Source organism: Balaenoptera ricei, chromosome 20 (genome assembly GCF_028023285.1).
Source record: "Balaenoptera ricei isolate mBalRic1 chromosome 20, mBalRic1.hap2, whole genome shotgun sequence".
In the NCBI taxonomy this organism is placed as follows: domain Eukaryota; kingdom Metazoa; phylum Chordata; class Mammalia; order Artiodactyla; family Balaenopteridae; genus Balaenoptera; species Balaenoptera ricei.
In genome coordinates this window covers 16,338,964-16,360,787 of record NC_082658.1, presented here as the reverse complement: position 1 = coordinate 16,360,787, position 21,824 = coordinate 16,338,964, and the positions used below count along the sequence as shown (strand labels likewise).

At 47.4% G+C, this 21,824-nt stretch overlaps 1 protein-coding gene across 1 annotated transcript in view; it reads left to right on the top strand.

Annotated features, from left to right (window-relative positions):
- The window catches only part of ITGB3 (integrin subunit beta 3), a 47,787-nt gene extending 28,361 nt beyond the window's left edge, over nt 1–19,426 (top strand). The window contains exons 7-15 of the mRNA XM_059906398.1: nt 458–553; nt 965–1,054; nt 1,777–1,916; nt 3,185–3,609; nt 9,357–9,579; nt 10,519–10,619; nt 12,699–12,818; nt 17,623–17,789; nt 19,274–19,426. Coding sequence (XP_059762381.1) covers nt 458–553; nt 965–1,054; nt 1,777–1,916; nt 3,185–3,609; nt 9,357–9,579; nt 10,519–10,619; nt 12,699–12,818; nt 17,623–17,789; nt 19,274–19,339 — 1,428 coding nt within the window. The 3' untranslated portion in view covers nt 19,340–19,426. The remainder of the gene's footprint in view (nt 1–457; nt 554–964; nt 1,055–1,776; nt 1,917–3,184; nt 3,610–9,356; nt 9,580–10,518; nt 10,620–12,698; nt 12,819–17,622; nt 17,790–19,273) is intronic.
- Nucleotides 19,427–21,824: the final 2,398 nt, after the last annotated feature.

The window sequence follows — 21,824 nt, the reverse complement described above, 5'->3', positions numbered from 1 at the left end:
AGGCCACTCGAGGTGGGAGAAAGACAGTGGGCCAGCTCAGTGGTAAGTAGAAGGGGAAGAGAGGTGAATGATTGGAAAGGAAGGTTGAGACCACATGGTGAGGGATTGCAAGCAACAACCCAAGGCATTTGTCAGTAGCTGCAAAATGAGAGGAAGCTTCAAAACAATGAGGTCTGGCAGTACCTGACCCATGGAAGCTGCTCCTTGGTACGAATGCATTGAATTTGAGTAGGAAGACAGAGGTGCTTAGTTTTGACACTACCAGCCTGTACCTCTTTATCTATCCTTAGAGTTCACAACTGGGTTTGTGTTTGCCTCACATTGTCATGGGGTGAAAAGGTTTAAATCCCACTACTGTCAGGGCCATGCCCCAAATCACCCAAGTCCTAAGGCTTAGAATCCATGGATGTATGTGAATAGACTTCTTAACTAACCTCCACATCCTCTCTTTTCATAGGATTATCCCTCTCTGGGGCTGATGACCGAGAAGCTGTCCCAGAAAAACATCAATTTGATCTTTGCAGTGACTGAAAATGTAGTCAATCTCTACCAGGTGACTATGCCTTTGGGGCTTCCTGGAGTGGGAGTGGGGCCTGTGATGGGTGGCCTTGTCTCAGGGAACCAGCCCACACCAGCTTTGGCCATGGTCCCTAACTGGGAAAGACCCAGGAGCTAATGATTCCTCTCGACGGTCTCTCTCCTCCAACCTTGAACCTAGCAGGATGGGTGTGTTGATGCTTGCAGTAGTGGAGGGGAGTAATTCAGTGGGGAGAGGGGTGTGAGAGGTTCTCTATAATTTTGCTCAGTGCTGAAAAAGTGCTAGATGTATTCCTGGCAGTGACAAGTAAAATACCCCATCCTTCCCTCAAGTTTCATTTCAAGACCCTCAGTCTGATTTGGGGAGGGCTTTTGGAGACCACCAGCTTCATCAGTCATCCCCGGACATCTTTGTCTTCCTTTCTAGAACTATAGTGAGCTCATCCCAGGAACCACAGTGGGGGTTCTGTCTACTGATTCCAGCAATGTCCTCCAGCTCATTGTTGATGCTTACGGGGTAAGTGTCTTACACTGGGAATGGGCCTGCTAAGAGTCCACTTCACTTGGCATTACCCAGGAGGGCTCAGACTTGGGAGTCCTGGCTGCAAGTCCACCATGCAGCTTTCACTGCCTTCCTCTTATTCTTCCAGAGGCCAGGAAGTGATAGCCAGCCCTGGGAGGAACGGAGCCTTCTGAGATAGAAATGGCTCAGAAAGGAATGCCAAGGAGGCTTAGGAACAATGGGGGAAGAGCTTAGAGAAGGTGGAAGAGAAAGAGAGGATGGGGATGGTGATGAGGAAGAGCAGGGCCCTGAAATTGAGGGGGGGCGGGTGCAGAGTGACAGAGATCTGGGCTCCAAGAATAGAGAAAAGAGGGAGCTGAACCACGGCGAATGTGAGGTTGATGAAAAATCAGGTAGAAAGTGCTACTAGCCAAGGTGACCAGTATTAGCACTCCCTTCTTGCACGTCCATGAGGCCTGCAGGAGGGCGTAGCTGGTTTAGATTTTACCCAGACTCACCTAGAAGCAAGTGGAGAAAGAGAGAGAGCAGGTCTTGGGCTGGAAATATAGCAGGAAACAGGCTCCTAGGGATGCTCTGGCAGCTTGCAGGTGGACCTCAGCATCTGGCACTGCAGGTGAGTCCAGGACCATCTGGGAGGTTTTGCTTGGGATGTAATTGGCTCCTACTCATTTCCTCTCAGCCCATTTTCTTATCTTCTCTTGCCCTTTTCTGCTCAGAAAATCCGCTCTAAAGTAGAGCTGGAAGTGCGTGACCTCCCTGAGGAGTTGTCCTTATCCTTCAACGCCACCTGTCTCAACAACGAGGTCATCCCAGGCCTTAAGTCTTGTGTCGGACTCAAGATTGGAGACACGGTGAGGTGGGCTGGGCGGGGACTGAAGCTGCAGCTCTGACCTTAGCCTGTGCCCCAGAGCGTCTGTGGGCACCCACCCCTTCCTTCCCTGTACCTTCTTTCTGAACGTCCTTACAAGTTAGATGTAATGGTTAGAGCTGCCAGGCTTTTCCTCTGAGGCTTCTGTTGCCTAAACCTTCTCTATCTGTTAAGTAACTTCACTATCAGGATTTTTAAAAACTTGCATTTAGGTTACCTCTGTTTATGCACAGTTGATTGCAAATGAAAATATTTCTTACCTTCAGCCCCTAACTGGTCTCCAGCCTCCCCTAAGGTAATGCCTTTCTTTGCTTCACAAGGTAAAACGGCAGTGTCATCTATAAATATTTATTGACCACCGACTTTGTGCCAGGCATTGTTCCAGCTGCTAAAGATTTGGCAGCAAACAGAATAGGCAAAAATAGCCACCCTCGAAACTAACACAACATTTTAAATCAATTATACCCCAATAAAAATTAAAAGGAAAAAAAAATAAACACATACACACACAAAATACCCACCTTCCTGGAACGTCAGAATGCAAATGTTCATTTTGCCTCTCCAGTCCGTCTATAGTTTTCCTTCCTTAGTGGCTGGTTCTTCTCTGCTTCTGCCTTAGGGGAGAGGGGTTGGTGAAAGGGGTGGGAAAAAAGAGGGGATATCTATAGCTATATCATCTATATCTACATCATCTATGTCTATATATCTGTTTCCATCCATCCATCTCTCTATCTTCTAGGCACATGTGCACATACCCTATGTAAAAAATATTGGCCTGAAACATGTTTGATTGCATAAGCGATGAAATGTTTTGTGGAAATTGCACAGTAGACTCTGAGGCTGTGGTTGGCCACTGTGTGGTGTGAAATAGTGCTTTGTATATCTTGATGATATTATGTAATCAGTCCCGCTAGCTTATTTGGCCACGGCAGAGCGTTTGTAAGATCAAAGGTTCTTTTCTGCTTGAGCTGGTTTATTTTCACGGATGGAATTTTAGAAAAAAGCTATCTCGTGATTGTAAACCATGTCTACACCCAGCCAGATATGTCCCAACTGCACAACTATCCCCAGGCTCTTGCTTTGGCTTTGCAGACCGTGGTGGTGGGAAGGCTGAGGAACTCCAGCTTGCTGGGGGACAGGACACCCAGTTTGGGTATTCCTGGGCAGGGCAGGGAACAGCTTCTTTCCCCCCAGGGCTGGAGTGTCAACAGGGTCCACCTGGGTCTGAATGCGATCTTACTTTCCATCCAGGTGAGCTTCAGCATTGAGGCCAAGGTGCGTGGCTGCCCCCAGGAGAAGGAGAAGTCCTTCACCATCAAGCCTGTGGGCTTCAAAGACAGCCTCACCGTCCAGGTCACCTTCGACTGTGACTGTGCCTGCCAGGCCCAGGCTGAGCCTCACAGCCACCACTGCAACAACGGCAACGGGACCTTTGAGTGTGGGGTGTGCCGCTGCGGGCCTGGCTGGCTGGGGTCCCAGTGTGAGTGCTCAGAAGAGGACTACCGTCCCTCCCAGCAGGACGAGTGTAGCCCCCGGGAGGGCCAGCCCATCTGCAGCCAGCGGGGCGAGTGTCTCTGTGGCCAGTGCGTCTGCCACAGCAGTGACTTTGGCAAGATCACGGGCAAGTACTGCGAGTGTGATGACTTCTCCTGTGTCCGCTACAAGGGGGAGATGTGCTCAGGTGAGTAGAACTGCACACCCCTCCCTTCCTGGTACCCACACACACTCACACATCTGCAGCCTCTGGAAATGGATGCAGGCCAGGGCTTGAGGTGGGCACAGGAAGGCCCGGGGGCAGAGCGAGTAGATGGTGTGCCACTCCAATGGCAGGAAACAGAAATGAGTTTCTCTTTAATCCTCTCAGCTCCCTCTGCCCTTGCTCGAGGGGCCCAAGGAAGAAAAATGAGCATCTGCTTCCGGGGACTTCTCTCCTAGAAGAGAGTGGGAAGACGTGGGGAGACTTGAAAGTGAAGATAGTTTTTTTTCTTTTCCTTCATCTGCCCTTCTGCTAGTATTTTGTCACTGGTTCCTAATCTTTTCGAGGATATGGACCAACCCCTTTTTAAGTTTAAAAAAAATCACTGACTGATGGTAATTAAATTTTTAGTATATATAGGTTTGGAAACTACATGATGTCAGAATATGTAGTGAAGTTAGTAACATTTATTTATTTATTTATTTTCAGACAATTATTTTACGTGAATTTATTTTTTCATCACAAAAGACGTGGAAAATAGTAGTGTATATGCAAGATATTGGAGCACATTTTTTTTTAAATTTTTATTTATTTATTTATTTTATTTTTAGCTGTGTTGGGTCTTCGTTTTTGCCGAGGGCTTTCTCTAGTTGCGGCAAGCGGGGGCTACTCTTCATCGCGGTGCGCGGGCCTCTCATCATCACGGCCTCTCTTGCTGCAGAGCACAGGCTCCAGACGCGCAGCCTCAGTAATTGTGGCTCACGGGCCTAGTTGCTCCGCGGCATGTGGGATCTTCCCAGACCAGGGCTCGAACCCGTGTCCCCTGCATTGGCAGGCAGATTCTCAACCACTGCGCCACCAGGGAAGCCCTGGAGCACATTTAATGTGCCAGTATACTTAGGACAATGATTGGAAAATAGTGAGCTCTTATTAAATGTCGGTACTATTTTGTTATCACTATTGATATACTATTACTTTTTGTACTCTAGATCGCTGTTGTCCAATATGGTGGTTATTTACACTTAAATTAATCAAGAGTAAAGTTTAAGTACATTTAAATCTAAATCAAATTCAATAAAAAATAAAAAATTTCATTTCTCTGTCGCTCAGGAGCCACATGTGGCTAGCAGCTGCCCTGTTGGACAGCACAGATGTTTACTGGATAGCACTGCCATAGAGAGTCCCAGCCTGCAGATTGGGGATTATGAATTTGAGTCCTTCTCCCTGCAGGGTACTGAGTTTTGTCCTTCTCATTACAAAATTCAGTAAAATTTGAGGCCCACTGGTAATCTGAAGCTGGTTTCACCTTGCCCCAAAGCCCACTCCTGGGGTACTTCCCCAGCTGGAAGAAGTCCAGCTAACGTTAATGTAGTCTTTATCTGCAGGCACACTGACAACACTCCCAGAGGCAGTTAGGCAGTCTGAGTTGTTCCTGGGCACTGGGGATACATTTCTGCTGGGTTGTAGTCACTGTGGCTTAATCCCTCTTGTGAGAGATAGATTGGAGATATTTGTAAATTGGTTGGGACCAGTTTGTGGGTGTATTGTGTGGTCAATCAAAGAGAGATTATAATTGGCTTCTGGGGTGATCAAATCCATGACCCAGATTGGCTTCACTTGCATTGGGGTTCTAACCAGCTGAGCTAATTTACCCAGATGTTCACTTTAACATCAGCCTTTCAAAAAGCTTGATGAAGAAAGTAAATGTGTGTCATACTAAAGCATGCCCAAGTAATACAAAAATGGCTCCTATTTATTATCTGCAACATTGTTTCCTTTACTCATTTTTTAAAATTAATTTTTATTGGAGTATGGTTGCTTTACAATGTAGTGTTAGCCTCCGCTGCACAACAAAATGAATCAGCCACACACACACAGATATCCCCTCCCTTTTGGACTCCCTCCCATTTAGGTTACCACAGTGCGTTAGGTAGAGCTCCCTGTGCTATACAGTTGTTTCCTTTAATCATGCCAACAAAATTTGAGAGAGAGATTGGAGAAAAATGATATCAGAGAGATTATGGGAAAGAGAGATCAGATACGCACAGACACACACACACACACACACACACATACACACAGATCAATCTGAATTAGGGTGTGAGGCAGAAATTTCAGTTCCTTCTAATATTTAATAGTATTTACATCATATTCTAGTTTCCAAAGGGAATGGTTAAGTTTGACATGGGAGACCCATGAGGAGAAGTTTGGGGTTGAGGGGAAGAGGGTTACCCTAGGAGAGGCTACACATAGCCTACGGGGGCACCAGGGATGGAGGGAGGTCCACTGCTCCTCCGTGGCCTGATTGTTCCTGGTCTGATTGAGGCATGTGGGAGGGACCCCGGCCAGAGTGTGTTTCCTTTGGCTGCCGGCCACACTGAAGCCACAAAACAAAGCTGCCAGGGTCAGCAGCGCTGGTTCCTGCCCCCCAGCAGTGCCAGAACAGCCGTCCTCAGTGTGCTCCTGCCAATTACACGAGGGAACCCCAGACAGCCGCTGCAGCTTCTCAGAGGCCTCCCTCTCCCTTCCTGCCAGGACGTTGGGTGCCCACTGGCCTCAGGTCTGGACCCTGTGGCGCCATCATCACATTCTCCATTGACAGATACTCAGGAACACCTGCTCCTTGAGCACCTGCTCTGGGCCAGTCACTCGGTCCATAGGGGTGAACGGGCGTCATGCATGATTCCTGACCTGGCCAGGCTCATGGCCCAGCTCGCCATTGTCCCTGCCCAGAGCTGCTGGCCTGGTCTGTCCTTTGCTCAAGCAGGGGCTCAGGAGGCAGGAACACTGTGCCTCGGCCATTGTTCCAGCCCCTGGCCGTCCCTGTCCTCTCCTCCCCACCGGAGGCATGGCCTTCGTGGTCGCACGGTATCAGCACCCCTCAAACGTCAGGGCGTGCATCCTCGTCCTCAAGGGACTCTTCCACCTGCCACATCCATGAACATAGATTGATCAGGCGCCCACGTGAGCCAGGTTCTGTGCTGTGTGCCGCAGTGTTGTGGGACAAAGAGGCATGAATAAGACAGTTTTGCTCTCCATTAACTTACCTAAGGAGAATTCACAGCACGAGGCAGAACCTCCCAGATCCTGGACGTGGGTGTTATAGGAGTCCTCCGGAGAGAGACTCACTGTGGACAGGGGAGGCCTGGGCGGCTTCACGGAGGAGGTGGGAAGTCAGAGGAAGGGCTGGCTGATAAAGGAGGGCGGTGGAGTGAGGCGTCAGCCCAGAAGGTCAAGCTATACGGGGAGAGTGACTTCATTCCTTCTGACCTGGAACACCTGCTCCTCCCTTTCCTCCTGCCTCCCCCACCCCTCCCCTGCTGCCTTCTTCCCTACCTCCCTCCTCTTTCTTACACTTTCTCTTCATTTCCCACCCTCCTCCCCTGACTTTCCTGTGAACCCCTTTTTCTGGAGGGGTGCCAGTCCTGTGACATTACCACACTGTGGCTTCCTTTTAAGGGTTGACCCTGCCGGGGCCTTTTGGAGTCAGCCTGCTGGCACTGGTCTGCCACTTCCACTCCCAACCTCACTCCCTGGCTGGCCTGCAGACGTCTTCTCAAATATCGCTTTGTTTAGCCTCACAAAGGAAACACTATGGGACGAGTGTTTCAGAGGAGACTGAGGCCTCTGAGTGCTGCCAGGCCCTGTGATGTCTTTTCCCTATCCGGGAGGTGTGGCCAAAAGCTGGGTGTAGTGGACACTGTGGGGTCCCACTCTGCTGGCTGGCCCACCCATCCCCCAGCTGCTGGTAGGGCTACTGATTTAATACCTCACAGCTGCCCCTTGTCTGGAGAATTATATTCAGCTGACAGGAGCTGGATTGCTCTCAGAGCTTGGCTAGTGACTGATGGACGATGGGGTTACACAAAGCCAGTCCCTTTGCCTCAAGGTTATTGTGGTGCCGTTCATGCTCCTGAGCCCACCGTGGGATCAGGCTGAGGGGAGTCTCCGGATGAGACCGCATTCCTGCCAGCTTTTGCCTCCTGCCCTGTCCTGCTTCCCTCCTTCCCTTCTGCTTCCCCAGTAAGTCACTGGAACGAGAATCCTCACCACAAGCTATACTACTAGGGAACCCAACCTCAGAATGCAGTCTTTCTTCTTTCTCCACCCTTCTGCCAGCCCGGTAGCTCTACTCTCTAGATGTCCTTGGCAGCTGGTGCAGATGAGGTTGTATTTCCCTTCCTTCTTGGGAAGCAGACACACACACAGTGAAGGTGTGTCTGAGTCTTTTAATTTATTATTATTTATTTATTATTATTATTATTATTATTATTATTTTTGGCTGTGTTGGGTCTTAGTTTCTGTGCGAGGGCTTTCTCTAGTTGTGGCAAGCGGGGGCCACTCTTCATCGCGGTGCGCGGGCCTCTCACTATCGCGGCCTCTCTTGTTGCGGAGCACAGGCTCCAGACGCGCAGGCTCAGTAATTGTGGCTCACGGGCCTAGTTGCTCCGCGGCATGTGGGATCTTCCCAGACCAGGGCTCGAACCCATGTCCCCTGCACTGGCAGGCAGACTCTCAACCACTGCGCCACCAGGGAAGCCCGGTGTGTCTGAGTCTTGAATGCCAGTGTGGTTCCTAGAGGATTATGCTGGTATCACTCATCCTTTAGCGGGTGATACCCATCCAGAGGGACCCATAGTGGCCAAGAGACATTTGTCAGACCCACTGGGGTCACCGGGGACAGGGCTGCCAGCTAGTTGCTATTTGAGCTTGGCTGTGTACCACCCTCTCCTCCACCATCTTGGGGCCCATCTGCTCACACAATGACATGGTTTTCAGACCAATTCAGGTTACTTCTCCCTTGCTCCCTGCCTTTCCTGTGATTAACAATCAGATTTCTATTATTCACCCACTTCTTCCTGATTCAGAATCCTGCAGAATGAGTCACCTTTCTGCAGGGTTTAGGAGCCAAGTTTTAAAGCCTTGGTAAATGAATATTAGGGGAATATAGTGTTGAGAGTTAATGCCTACATTTAAGCAGTCCAACCCCCCACCCTAGTCTCTCTGTCCCGTTCCTATACTCATGTAGGAAAGTGAATAGGTCTTTCCTACTAGGGCTGATGGCTCTTTGCAATACTATGATAATACAACCCAGAGCACATGTTGGTGGAGGTTTGTGTGAATTTCCAGGAATTTAACTAGGATGTAAGCTCCATGATAGTAGGTACCTTGCCTGTCTTGTTCACTGCTGAGTCTCCAGTGCTCAGGTTGTGGTATGAGCTCAGTAAATATTTGTTGAATGGATGGATAAATAAACATTAATGGCATGCCTACTCTGTACCAGATGTTATGCTAATCACTATTGTTGGAAAAATGAATATGATATGTGCTCCCCCATCAGGGAGCTCACAATCCAGAAAGAGAAACAGATAAGCAAGCAAATGGGTTGAACATCAGGGTTGAAATAGAGGTATTTATAAGTGCTGGGAGAGCACATGGGCAGACAGTTGATTTGGCCTGGGGAGGTCAGGAAAAGTTATGGAGGGAAAGGAACATTTGGGTTGGGCTTTGAAGGGTGAGTAGGAGTTTGGTAGTGGTCACAGGATGAAAGGGCATCTAGACAGAGGGAACAGCATGCAGAGAAGCATGAGGCTATGAGGACAGTGTAGAAGATGATTAACGGCTCAGTGTGGGGGTGAAAGTGTGGCAATGTGAGGAGGGGTAAAGCCACGATGCTGTCCTGGGGTGGGGCCTCACTGGCTGGTCTGCCCCCTTGGGCTGTGTGTTTTCAGGCCATGGCCAGTGCAGCTGTGGGGACTGCCTGTGTGACTCCGACTGGACCGGCTACTACTGCAACTGTACCACACGCACGGACACCTGCATGTCCAGCAATGGGCTGCTGTGCAGCGGGCGGGGCAAGTGTGAATGCGGCAGCTGCGTCTGCATCCAGCCGGGCTCCTACGGGGACACCTGTGAGAAGTGTCCCACCTGCCCTGATGCCTGCACCTTTAAGAAGTGAGTGGGCAGAGGAGTGAGTTGGAGACAGTTGAGTGTCTGGGGGTCCCCCAGACTATGCAGGTTCTCTCTGACTCACCAAAGCTTTAGGGAGAGGAGACTGTCACAGCAAATGACTAGCTTTCCTCTTTCCATTGAAAACTTGGGGGAAAACTGGAGGTAGAGCCAAGCGTGAAGGGGACAGAGTAGTACCGTCTGGACTGCTGTTGGAGAAACCTCTCTTTTAGGCTGGATCCTGAGTCCCTGAGTTGGGAGGAAGGCTAAAGCAGGTGACTCCTGGGGAATGTTCCAGTGCTGATGTTCTGATTCTGTGCGGGATGCGGGGCTGGGGTTACGGAGGACACTGTGTGAAACAGGAGAAGTTCACCGCTGCAAATGTCCCTCATCTGGGCGTCAGAGGAAGTCCCTGCTAGCCCAGGCCTGTGGCACTGCTGTTTCTCTTACTATTTTAAGCAGAGCTGGATTCATGGGCGTGCAACCTGCACATTTGTACAGAACCCCGTGCTTGGAAGGGCTCTACACTTCATTTAATGTTCTGCTGTCACTGTTTTGAAATTCCTACTAAGTTTTGAATGAGGAACCTGACATTTTCATTTTGCACCGGGCCCCCAAATTATGAGACCATTTCTGACTTTAAGGCTCCCAGAAGTGGCATAGGGTTCGCCCTCCTGTCACAGTCTTGGATGGGACATAAAGAAGTTTAATGAAGTTACCGGGGGCCTCTGCCTACCTGGCCTTACCTATAGGTGAGGAGGGCACTCCCACCCCGAACTCCAGACGTGACTATCTGGGACCCCAGGATTGTCTTACAGATGTTTTTGTTTGTGTTTGTTTTCTGGGGTGGAACAGTTTTCCTGGTGTATGGCAGGCAGAGCCAGGCTGAAACACATTTAGGTTTGTTCCTTCCCTGCCTTCATCCCTATATCCTCTCTCCTTTAGAGAGTGTGTGGAGTGTAAGAAGTTTAACCGAGGAGCCCTATACGAGGAGAATACCTGCAGCCGTTACTGTCGTGATGAGATTGAGCCTGTGAAGGAGCTTAGTAAGTTCAGCATGTCATACAGTTGCACACACCCACGTTCTAAATTTTTCCGATTTAATCCCATAACCTATCCAAGTCTCATCTGTAAAAGGGAAGAGTAATTCCTACCTCAAAGGCATGTTGTGAAGGCCTGATGTACAGTAGGCACTTAAAAGCTGGCTTTCTTGAGAGTCCTCCTGCATCTTTACTAATCTGTTCAGCAGTCCCTTCCCCTTCTGCTTCCCAGAGCCCACGGGCTCAGCAAAATCCTGCAAATAACCTTTAAAGTATGTATAAATCAGGCAACCCTAACTTTACCACCCCAAGGAAAGGAAGATAACGTACCCCATTTTACAGATGAAGAAACTGAGGCACAGAGTGAGGAAGTGGTTGCCCATGATAATCTTAGCTTAGTAGGCTAGTAATCATTTACTAAGTTTATCTAACTAAGAGTGTTAAGCAATGCCCAGGCATACAGCTTTGCTGGTTTAGAGGGAAACCTTCGCCCTTATGGATTTGTAGCCAAAATCATTAGCCTGAAGCCCTTTTGGCTCTCCAGAGCCCCTCCTGGAGTAAGACAGATAGAAACATGATGGAGAGCAAAACTCTTGCCTGCAATTATTCTGGTTTGTATTTCATCTTGACTTAAAAGGAGATGATCTTTGCTGCTGTCACATACCTGACGTGGTTATCTGGGCCAGCTAGGCATTGGGTGGTGCCAGGAGATGGCAATCTCTCTGGAGATGGTGATCTCCCATGAAGGCAAGAAACACATTTTCCGTGAGAGCCACAGTAATACACAGCTAGCCAGCCAGCTTCTGGGTGGGGTGTTATGGGAAAGAGTTAGATCTCTGGACCCTTTGGCTAATATCAAAAGTGGGGCTGGAGTGAGGGTAGTGATTTGGGGATTGAGTTTGAAGAGACAGTTTTTCCTCTGGAGGAGACCAGGCTTCCTATGATTAGCTTAGATGGAACAGGCTGCTGAGATAGGAGATATTTTTATCATCTAGACCAGATGGGTATTCCAAGTTATTCGGTAAGTACCCCAGCCCCCCACCATGATAACCATAAAAATAAATGCTTCTTTGTATGGAATTTTATAACTCATACAAATTATAAAAGTATCTTTTCATGCACATTATCTTATTCTTCTCCCAACAACCTAGTAAAGTCGAACTTAGTACTATTGTTACCTTCATTTTGAGGATAAGGAAATTGAATCTCAAGAAAGTTAAGTAACTTGCCCAAGCAAATTAGTGGTGAGTGAAGATCAGAACTAAATCCTGAAACCCTTACTCTTTCCACTGTCCTATAATACTACTGGTTTACTGAAGGCATATTGAGTTAAAGTCCGTAGGATGTGCTTTGAGACTCATGTCCTAGTCCTACTCCATCACTTATTTGCTGTGTGACCTTGGTACATTTGCTTAATCTTGTAGGGCATAGTGCAGCTGGTGGAGGGTAAGCCATAGTTTCACAGTCAGAATAACAGGTTTTAGAATTAGAAGGGATGAAGCCAACAAAACATGATGGGAGTCAGAGAAGAGGAGATGTCTCTGGAGAGGAACACTGGATTGGAAGCAGAAATAGAAGAAATACAAGGGCTGAGTAAACAAACTATTGAGACTCATTGAGCAAGCAGAGAAAGGAAAGAGGGGGAAGGGAAAGCCCACTGTGTGTTAGGTAGTTTACTTCATGCTGTTTGATTCTCAACCATCCCTGTGAGTGAGGGTATCTTTTCTTCGATTAGAAGAAGAGAGAGATTCGATGAGGTCAAGTAACTTAGCCAAGATCACATAGCTGGTAGGTGATAGAGCCAGGTTTTGAATCAGCTTATTTAATACTTTTATGTCATGTCCCTTCCAGAGGAAAGAATAAGAACCGAAAAGGGCCTGTGAGGGACAAAGTACATCAGCGAGGGTCATCTAGAGGCAATTGCCAGGCACCACAGCCCTGTCAAATCTAGGCATCTTGCCTAATGTCAGGCATACGGTTTCCTGTCACGTGCTTTCCCAGACGTCCCATGACTGGCTTTGGAGGTGGCTCCATCTTTCCGGAATTGACTTGTTTTTCATTCTCCCATCTTTCCACCTCCCCCAGAGGACACTGGAAAGGATGCTGTGAATTGTACCTACAAGAATGAAGAGGACTGTGTCGTCAGATTCCAGTACTATGAAGACTCCAGTGGGAAGTCCATCCTGTATGTGGTAGAAGAGCCCGGTGAGTGAACCCTGAGGGTCCCGACCCTGCCCCACAGGGAGAGGGAGACCAATATCAGACAGTTATTTCCACCCATCACTCCTCTTAAACAGAGCAGCCAGATTAAACCTGACCTTACAAGTGATAAGTCAGGGCCTGTTATCTGGGTGTGGGGGTATATAAATACAAATATTAGCAAGAAATGACTTGCTAATTTAGGAGATAGAAAAATAAGAAGGTGGGTAAGGAGAGGAAGAAGGGAGGTATGGAGCTCATCAAGGAACAGAGTATATATAGCATGGTGTTTTTTGAGGTGATAATGTTAAGAAGTAGGGAATTTCAATTCTAGCACTTTCCAGCACAAGGCATCTGCTCTTCTAAAAGTTAAATGGTTGCCAAGAGCAACCTGCTTGCCGCTTCAGAGGAAGGCCTGAGGTTTGAGGGCAAGCTGCCCTTGCCAGCTTCACCACAAGATGTGGTTAAGGGTTTGAGGCACCAGCCCAAGGCTGCCTTGAACGCTGAAAAGTTACCTCTTGTTCTCAAGACCCTCTGGAAGCAGGAGAGCTCATCCCGTCATACACAGACCCACCACAGGTTTGTCACCATCCAGCATGGTAGATTTGCTTGCTTCCCCTTATTTCCTTCATCTCCTTTCATTCCCTTAAACAACGGACTAAGTGATGAATCATTTGACAATATTTTTGAGTACTTATTATATATCAGGCAGTGGGCTAGGTGCTGGGGATATAACAGTAAATAAGGCGGATGTGGTACTCACAGACCACGGGGGAGAGAGGCATGTAAATCGGTAATGACACTGCAGAGGGATAAAGGCTACAGTATGACGGCCGTTGGGGATGGGAGGGGTGGGCAAGAACTTTCGGGAGTGAAGAAACAATTTCTGAAGGCAGAGGGTAAATCAATTGGTCACTGGACATTCTTTACAGCCGTAGGAATTTCTTCAAATCATTCTTTAGACCAGTGGCTAGCAAACTTTTTCTGTAAAGGGCCAGATATTAAATATTTTAGGCTTTGTGGGCCAGATGGTCTCTGCTGTGACTACTCAACTCTGACACAGTAGCAGGAAAGCAGCCATAGACTATATGCAAATGAAGGGGTCTGGCTGCGTTTACAAAAATAGGTGGCCAGCTGCATTTGGCTTACTGGCTGTCGTTTGCTGGCCCCTGCTTTAGGGCAGTGGTTCTCAAACTTTTGTATGTTCCCTTGTTAAAAAATCCAGAGTCCTGAGCCCTGTCTTACTTCCACAAGCCTATGCCTCTGTGTTCTTTGTTAATGCTCCTGGTAATTGTGATAAATTCCCCAGTGTTTGAATGCCTCTGCTTTAGATATATCACGTCCCCTGATGAGCCATCTCAGACCTCCTCCAGCCTCCATTCCGATGACTAGATTTGGTGACCTGTTTGATTCTCACAGCAGCTGTGCTTCCCTTTAGATGGGCCTTCATCACACTATCAAATTGCTTCTTTAATCACCTGTCTCCCTCAGCTGATCATAAGTTCCATGAACACGGGAATGGTGTCGGTCTTATCTACTGTTATATCCCCATACTTGGCTCAGTCATTTACAGAGAAGATACTTAATACACAGTTTTTGAATGAATTAATAGGACTGATTATTCCTAGGAGACAGACAGACTTATATACATCTTAATGTCTGTTGGGAGAATTTTAGCTGCTTAAAGAAGGGAGGGGTTGAAGGTGGGAAGAGGGCTGCATCTATGTCACCCAGGGTGTTGCTGTCCCCGTGGGTAGAGGAAAGCATGGGGTCCCCATTTGTGGTATTGTTCATCAGCCTTTCCAGAACTCTCATCCTTTATAAGGGAGAAGGAAGGTAAGGAAAGGGCATCACCTTAGTTTTATTTTGTGACTCAGGGAAGGCTGGCGTGGGGAAGTGGAGAGGGAAGAGTCTGGGTATATCTCTCTGGGGGAGCAGATGTAGGTTAGTTTGGCCATGACTTCCTCACACTTTCCCATCCACCTGTGTTAACACATTAAATGGATTTTTCCACAACCTCCTGATCTGTACCATTGTCCCTTCTCATTACAGAAGGACAGTGTGTTCTTGCTTTGGGGTTTAACATTACTTCATCTCTTTGTTATAACAATCCGGCTGGTGCTCCTGCTGTATCACTTACCAAAATCATTTGACCTGGTATTCTGAGACTGGAATCTACTGCCTGGAGTTGTGGGGAACGAAGATGACAACTGGGATGGTAACACGTAACTAGTTAACAGAGCGGAGGGTAACTTTTTAGGCTTACTGCCAGTAGACCCCTTCCTCCACATTAGGAGATGGGACCCTAGACCTACGTTTCCTACCTTGCCGTCCTGGAATTCCAAGTTCTGCCTCTCCTCTCACCCCAACCTCCAGTCATTTTCAGGGTCTCTGGCTTTTAGAAGAAGGCAGCGTCTGGGGCCCTGAGTGTAGAAGGAGATTATTCTCATTCTCTTCCCTGACTCATGCCCTTGCAGATGTCCTTTCTGAAGGGCTGAGCCACTGCAGGGCAGTGAAGAGGGCACCACCAGAGTTTGGCATTGGCCAAGTGGTGTTCAGCCCTCAGGGTATGAGCTCCCCTGAGCTGAGCCCTCATCACTTCCAGATAGTGTTGCCTGATAAAATACAATATGTCCCATGCAATATGTGGTACATACTTAAAAAGTTATTTGTTATTTATCTGAAATTCAAATTTAACTGGACTTCCTGTACTTTTGTTTGTCAAGTCTGCTAACCCTACCCTGTCTTCCCTGACCTTGGGTCATCACCCGCCGTGGGTCATCATCATTGTGGCTGGGAGGACCCTCCAGAGACCACCTGATCTTGTGTCTGCTTCCAGGAAGCCTGCCATCCACCCCCTTCAGGACAGACGGTTAAGAGATTTAATTTTTCCCCTGAAGATCTGGCATTCTACCTGTCCTGCCTGTACTGACATGTAACATTGAAGAGATTCCACTTCGAGGTCTGAGGGTCAGCCCTACCTCAGTCTTCCAGAGAATTCGTAACTGCTTTTCCCAGAAGAACAGGGGCCCTTCACTCCTAGGACCTCAGACACTGGAACCTCACAGCCTCTCTCCAGACATTTCTTTAATTATAGACAGGTTGTAATTTGGTGGGATGAGAAATAGCCAGCTTGGATTCTGGTGGTGGCTGTTTTTGGGTAGTGTGTGGTGAGCATGGTGTATATGTTTAGAGAAGAAGGTGGGAGACACTGTGGAAAGTAGGTGTGACTCCTGTCCAGGCCCATCAATACTCACATATACAAACACCTAATTACATAACACCTGGGAAGTTACCGGAGCAAGGTCACTCATCAGACGTCTGTGGTTGATGGGAAGCAGAGCTGTTCAGAGCAAGCTCGTCTTGGCCCTCAGAGGGGTGACGTGCCTCTGTTTTCGTTGGTTGTTGACTGGGATTGAACAGGAAGTTGGTTCTCAATAGGGTTAGGATTTTGGATGACTAAATATTTGGGGAAGAAACCCAAAATATTGTCTTGGCTGGCAGACCTCCTAGTCTCAAAGTATGCTAAAATGGTCATTGGTTCCCAGCCCTCGGGGCTGTTAAATATCTCAACTAGGGCAACTAACTCAAATGCCTACAGGAGCTGGGTAAGTAAATTAGGGAAAACAGGGACACCAGTAATAATGGTAGCTGATATTTATTGAGCACTGACTCTGCCAGGCACTCTTCTGAGTTCTTTCAATATATTTAACTTAATTATTCCTCATAATAAATTTTTGAAGTCAGGGCTATTACTGTTAGAGATGGAGAAATGGGAAACAGACACCCAGAAAGGTTAAATAATTTATCAAAGGTCACATAGCAGAGTAAGTGGAAAGCCAGGATTCACACCCAGGCAGTCTGGCTCCAGAGCCCACAGTGGCACAGACTCAATGACAAGTCACATTTTGCCTCTGTTTAGTGGAGAAAAGAGAGAGTAGTGAGGAGTCTGGCAAACTAAAAAACATGTCCCATCTCAAAGGGGCAGCTGCTCCTCAGCCCTAGCCATTTACAACCCTATAAAAATATAGGTTCAGTGTTTCTAGGTCTTTTGACTTTTTTTTTTAAAGAGAAGAAGAAGAATCTGAAATTCTAAGGGGAGAATCTCCTGATTATTCAATGTTGCCCACAAAATCAAATTTTTAATAAACGATTGTGTGGGTCTTCCCTGGTGGTGCAGTGGTTAAGAATCTGCCTGCCAATGCAGGGGACACGGGTTCGAGACCTGGTCTGGGAAGATCCCACATGCCGCGGGGCAACTAAGTCCGCGCGCCACAACTACTGAGCCCGCGCGCCTAGAGCCTGTGCTCCACAACAAGAGAAGCCACTGCAATGAGAAGTCCGCGCGCCGCAACGAAGAGTAGCCCCCGCTTGCGCAACTGGAGAAAGCCCGCGCACAGCAACAAAGACCCCACGCAGCCAAAAATAAATAAATTTATTTTAAAAAATTAAAAAAAACCAATTGTGTGAACTCACACAGAGTAGGCTAGATTCTGCCTGTGGGTGACCAACTAACAACCTCTGATTTAAAACAATCAGGACAGATTATTGCTGCTCTAAAGCTTGCACCCCCCTCCTTTAAAAAATTAATTGGCTTATTTTATAAGTCCTGTTCCCTTCAGGTAACTTTCTAGTGTGAGTTGGCCAAAAAGTTCGGTCGGGTTTTTCATAAGATCCACCAGAAGAACCCGAACGAACTTTTTGGCCAACCCAATACTTTATTACTTTGTCAAGAAGATCTTATTTATAGCCAATTCGAATGATTCCTGTTCCATTGCCAACCACCCTGCTCTGTGCTCTCTCCTGACAGAGTGTCCCAAGGGTCCTGACATCCTGGTGGTCCTGCTTTCAGTGATGGGGGCCATTCTGCTCATCGGCCTTGCTACTCTGCTCATCTGGAAGCTCCTCATCACCATCCATGACCGGAAGGAGTTTGCTAAATTTGAGGAAGAGAGAGCCAGAGCCAAATGGGACACAGTAAGAGGCTGGGCTGAGCTGGGCATTTTCTTGAGTCGCTGGTTCAAGAGTCTCAAGAGGAAGCAGCAGATGCTTATTTAGGGGGGCCAGCTTCAGCCAGCACCATAGTTTCCCAGTTAACCTCTGTTCTGGAAACTGAGAGATGGTCTAACTGTCCTGTTGTCCTTATGCTTCTTGGAAACCACCTGATTCTCTCTCTGCCGCATCAGTGAGTACCAACTGAGCACAGATAGGGCTCAGCTCTGCTCTGGACACTGCGAAGTGATGAAAAGGAAACTTATTCTCTGAGTGAGGGAGACAGAACAAACTTGAGAATCCTACACTGAGGACATATAGTAATACATTATATACTGATGAAAGCATTAAACACAAACAGAGACAGATAATAATAACTAACATTTACTGAGGATTTACCATGTACCAGGAACTGTTCTAATTGCTTTTTATGTATTAATTTATTTCATCTCTGTAACAGCCCTGTGTGGTAGGTGACATTATTATTCCCATTTTATAGACAAAGAAACTGAGTATAGAGAAGTTAAGCAGCTTCCCTGATTGTGGGAGGGAGTTAGGTTATGATAGGAATTATTTGGGGTCAGCCTTTTAAAAGTATGCTCCCTGAAGTTTATCCTAATTGAATCCAATCAAACAAGCATTTATTGAGAACCTTCTATATACTTAAGTTTACTCTGTTCTCCTTTGGCTCATGTTCCACATTTTAACTTTTTTCCAGACCTTCCAAATGACCGACTCCCTGAATATCTGAGGTTAGGCTGAAAGTTTGTTCCCATTGGATGGTGACCTCAGGCCATCGTACTCAAGGGTCCCAAGAAACTGCGATGTTTCTGTTCGGATGATGTAGAAATCCTGACTCTCTGAGGCACATGAGAATGTGCTCTGTTTCTTGAGGCTACCACTAAGGACTACTAGACCTAATGGGATTTGTCACTTTTTGTTAGAAAATAATTTGGGAAACCAAATTATTGTGAGGACCTTTTTCCTGAAAACATGACAGTTTGTGGGTAGTGCTTGAGGGATGAGATGAAAACAGATTAAGAATTATTTGAGCAAATGTGGTCCTATATGTTCCAACCACCGCCTGCTACATTTCTCTTCTCTGCCCACACAGTCACAACAAAGAAAAAAGGGGAGAAGGGCAAAAGAGAGAGTTCATAGGGAGGGAGGAAATAGGAAATACTGGCTAAAAGCTATCTTGAAGTGTTTTGGTTTCACCAAAAGTGATGGGCTGAATTTAACCCCTTAGGCATGGTGGCAGGATAGCATTCCACTTTCTCTCTCCTCTTACTTCCTATCCATTCCCTCCTTAAGAGCAAATGTGTGAGTACTATGAGCGTCAAGCTGTCCATCGATAGTGTATCCCAGAGAAGAGTGTCTTGGGTAAACATCTCAGATGACATGTAAACCCTGAGGGTAGGGAAGAATTGAGGAATTCACTGTAAGACATTTTTCTGTTCTCTCCGCAGGCCAACAACCCACTGTATAAAGAGGCCACGTCCACCTTCACCAACATCACCTATCGGGGCACTTAATGACAAGCAGTCAACCTCAGATCACTATCAGACTGTCCCAGGATTGTGGGTGTCTCTGCTGTCGTGTTTACAGGGGCAATACCTGTGGGGCGGAATTGGGGGCTTGGAGTGGGGTGGGTTGGAAGAATGTGGGTCTCTGTGTGTGTGTGCGTGTGAGTGTGCTGCGTGTGGGAGAGTGTGTAACTTAAAACTTGTGATGTGTCCCAGATAAGCAGAGCTCCTCAGCCTTTGTCCTCAGAACGCCTCCTTCAGGGAGTCTTCCTGCTTAACCTGAGGGTGACCTACGTACCTGAGCAGGTATTCTTCATTACCTCAGTGGGAAGCCAGCTTTCCTTCTCAGGCCATTCTCTTAAAGAGGAGGGCAGGGCCAAGGCCTCTCATTTCAGAGGAAGGGACCTTGGTTTACCCTGTGTTCATGGTTCCTGGGCCTGACTCTCAGCAGCTCTGGTAGGAACTTCCAGGCTTTGCAGCCTTGCTGTGTCATCCATGTCCCTAGCTCCTCTCCCTTCCCTCAGGCAGAAGGAGAAATCCGGGGAGAGCTGAACCATCAGAGCTGCCTGTCTTGGCCATCACCTCAATCCAGCATGGTTCTCTCCTAAAGGAAGTCCTTGCTACCTATTCTTCAGTCTGTTGGGAGTGAGGATGGCAGGGTCACCCACGGGTCATGCATGGCCTGGGGTTAAGGTGCCCGAGTTCCCCAGTTCATAATCATAACCCTTCAGATTTGCCTCATTGACAGCTCTACCCTAGTGATTCGTGTAGAAAAAGTGTGTCACCCTTAGACCAGCAACACCTCTTTACCTCCTATTCCACCCTCTCACTACTATAGACATTTGCTACATACTGGGAATTTCTCTCATGACCAGAAGCTTTTCCTTCCAGGGAGAGTGCTATGGTTAGAGCCAGAGGTCTGGCCTCACCCTTCAGGCCTTCTGTCTCGTGTCCAAGGCACCTCCACACACCCAACCCTGTGCTTCTGTGTGCTACATCCACCCATGGGGCTGATTGCATTTATCTACCTCTTGGGTGTCTTGTGAAGGAGTCATTCCCATGGGTCTTTGAGTCTGCTGGGCATAAGTGCCAGGGTGGAATGATGGGCCAGTCGTATCAGCATGTGTGGCCCATTCTCCTATGGGCCGGGCAACCTCATTTTAACTCAGTCTTTAATCTGAGAGGCCACAAGTGCAATTTTGTTTTATTTTTCTCATTGGGGCACCTGAAACCATGATGAGGCTTGTTTAATCTAAAGGAGCATAGATATAAACACACTTGCATTATATTTGTGATTTGATGATGAAGAAGAAAAGGGTGAAAAGCCTCACAGACTTGGGCTGGATGCAGACACTCCCACTTGGCATCATTCATAGCAAGTTGCTGCCCAGTTGCTGGGTCTGTAAGGGCTCTCTCATCCCTGAAGCCTGTGGGGATGGACACATGGACATGCTGGACCTTTCCCAAGCAGGAGGAGGTAAAGGGGCTGTTCTTTTTTTCTAGCAAAAGCAGAAAAACTCCATTGGTGTTTACATTCGTTCAGCGTTAACCACCACCACCACTCCCCAAGAAAAAGGGAAGGGCCTAAAAACAGTGGTCTGATGGTCAGAAAATCTAAGTCCTGGCCTCAGTGTTGCAGCTAAGGAACTTTAACCTTAATTAAAGTAAGTTACTTTCTTTTCCCTGGGGCTCAGTTTTCTAGTTTGAAAAATGATGGGTTTGGACCAGCCAGTCTAGGAGGTATCTTTCAGTATCAACAGTCTGTGATGCTGGGACTTACTGTGGCATCAAACATGCAGTCAGGATTCTGTGGGATGTTGATACTGTTTGTTTTTTCAGTTGGGAGACCTGGCTCTGGCAAGAGCAGATGTCATCGCATATCACCTTTCTCAATGAAAAAGCTTCATTCTATCGTCTCACAGAACCCCTTTTCCAACTTTTGTTGGTAGTTATGTCTTCTGATGTAGCACTTAAGCTCCACTTAGTTATTATTTCTTTGTTCACTTTGCACATGGTTTCATCCACGAATTGGGGAAGAGGACTCCATAAGAACTAGCTGAAATGTGTCTTCTGTATCCATGTGTTAACATTGAGAATAAGCCTTGGGATTAGGAACAGGACAGATGACCGAGCCCTGCCTCACTCATGGATTACACCTTCCTGTTGAGGATGGTTATGTTGTAGAGGGATAAATGGGGAGGGATGATCATGAATCCAAGAAGTTTAGAATCTAACTATAACCTTTGGCTACTGAGAAAAGACTCCACTGGAGTAACAGTTGGTCACTTTCTTTAGATAAAATGGTTTATATGAAGAAACTGTATCAAAGGAGGAGGAACATGTATTCAAAGGATGAAACAAACAGTAAGAATCTTGTCTGAGCTTCTGGAATGAGGCTCATAGTCTTTGAAGATCAGTACTGTTTGTATGAGGGGAGAAGCTGTAGCTGTGTTCCTGAGATAGCAAACAGCAGTCAGTTTTGGCATTGTGTAGG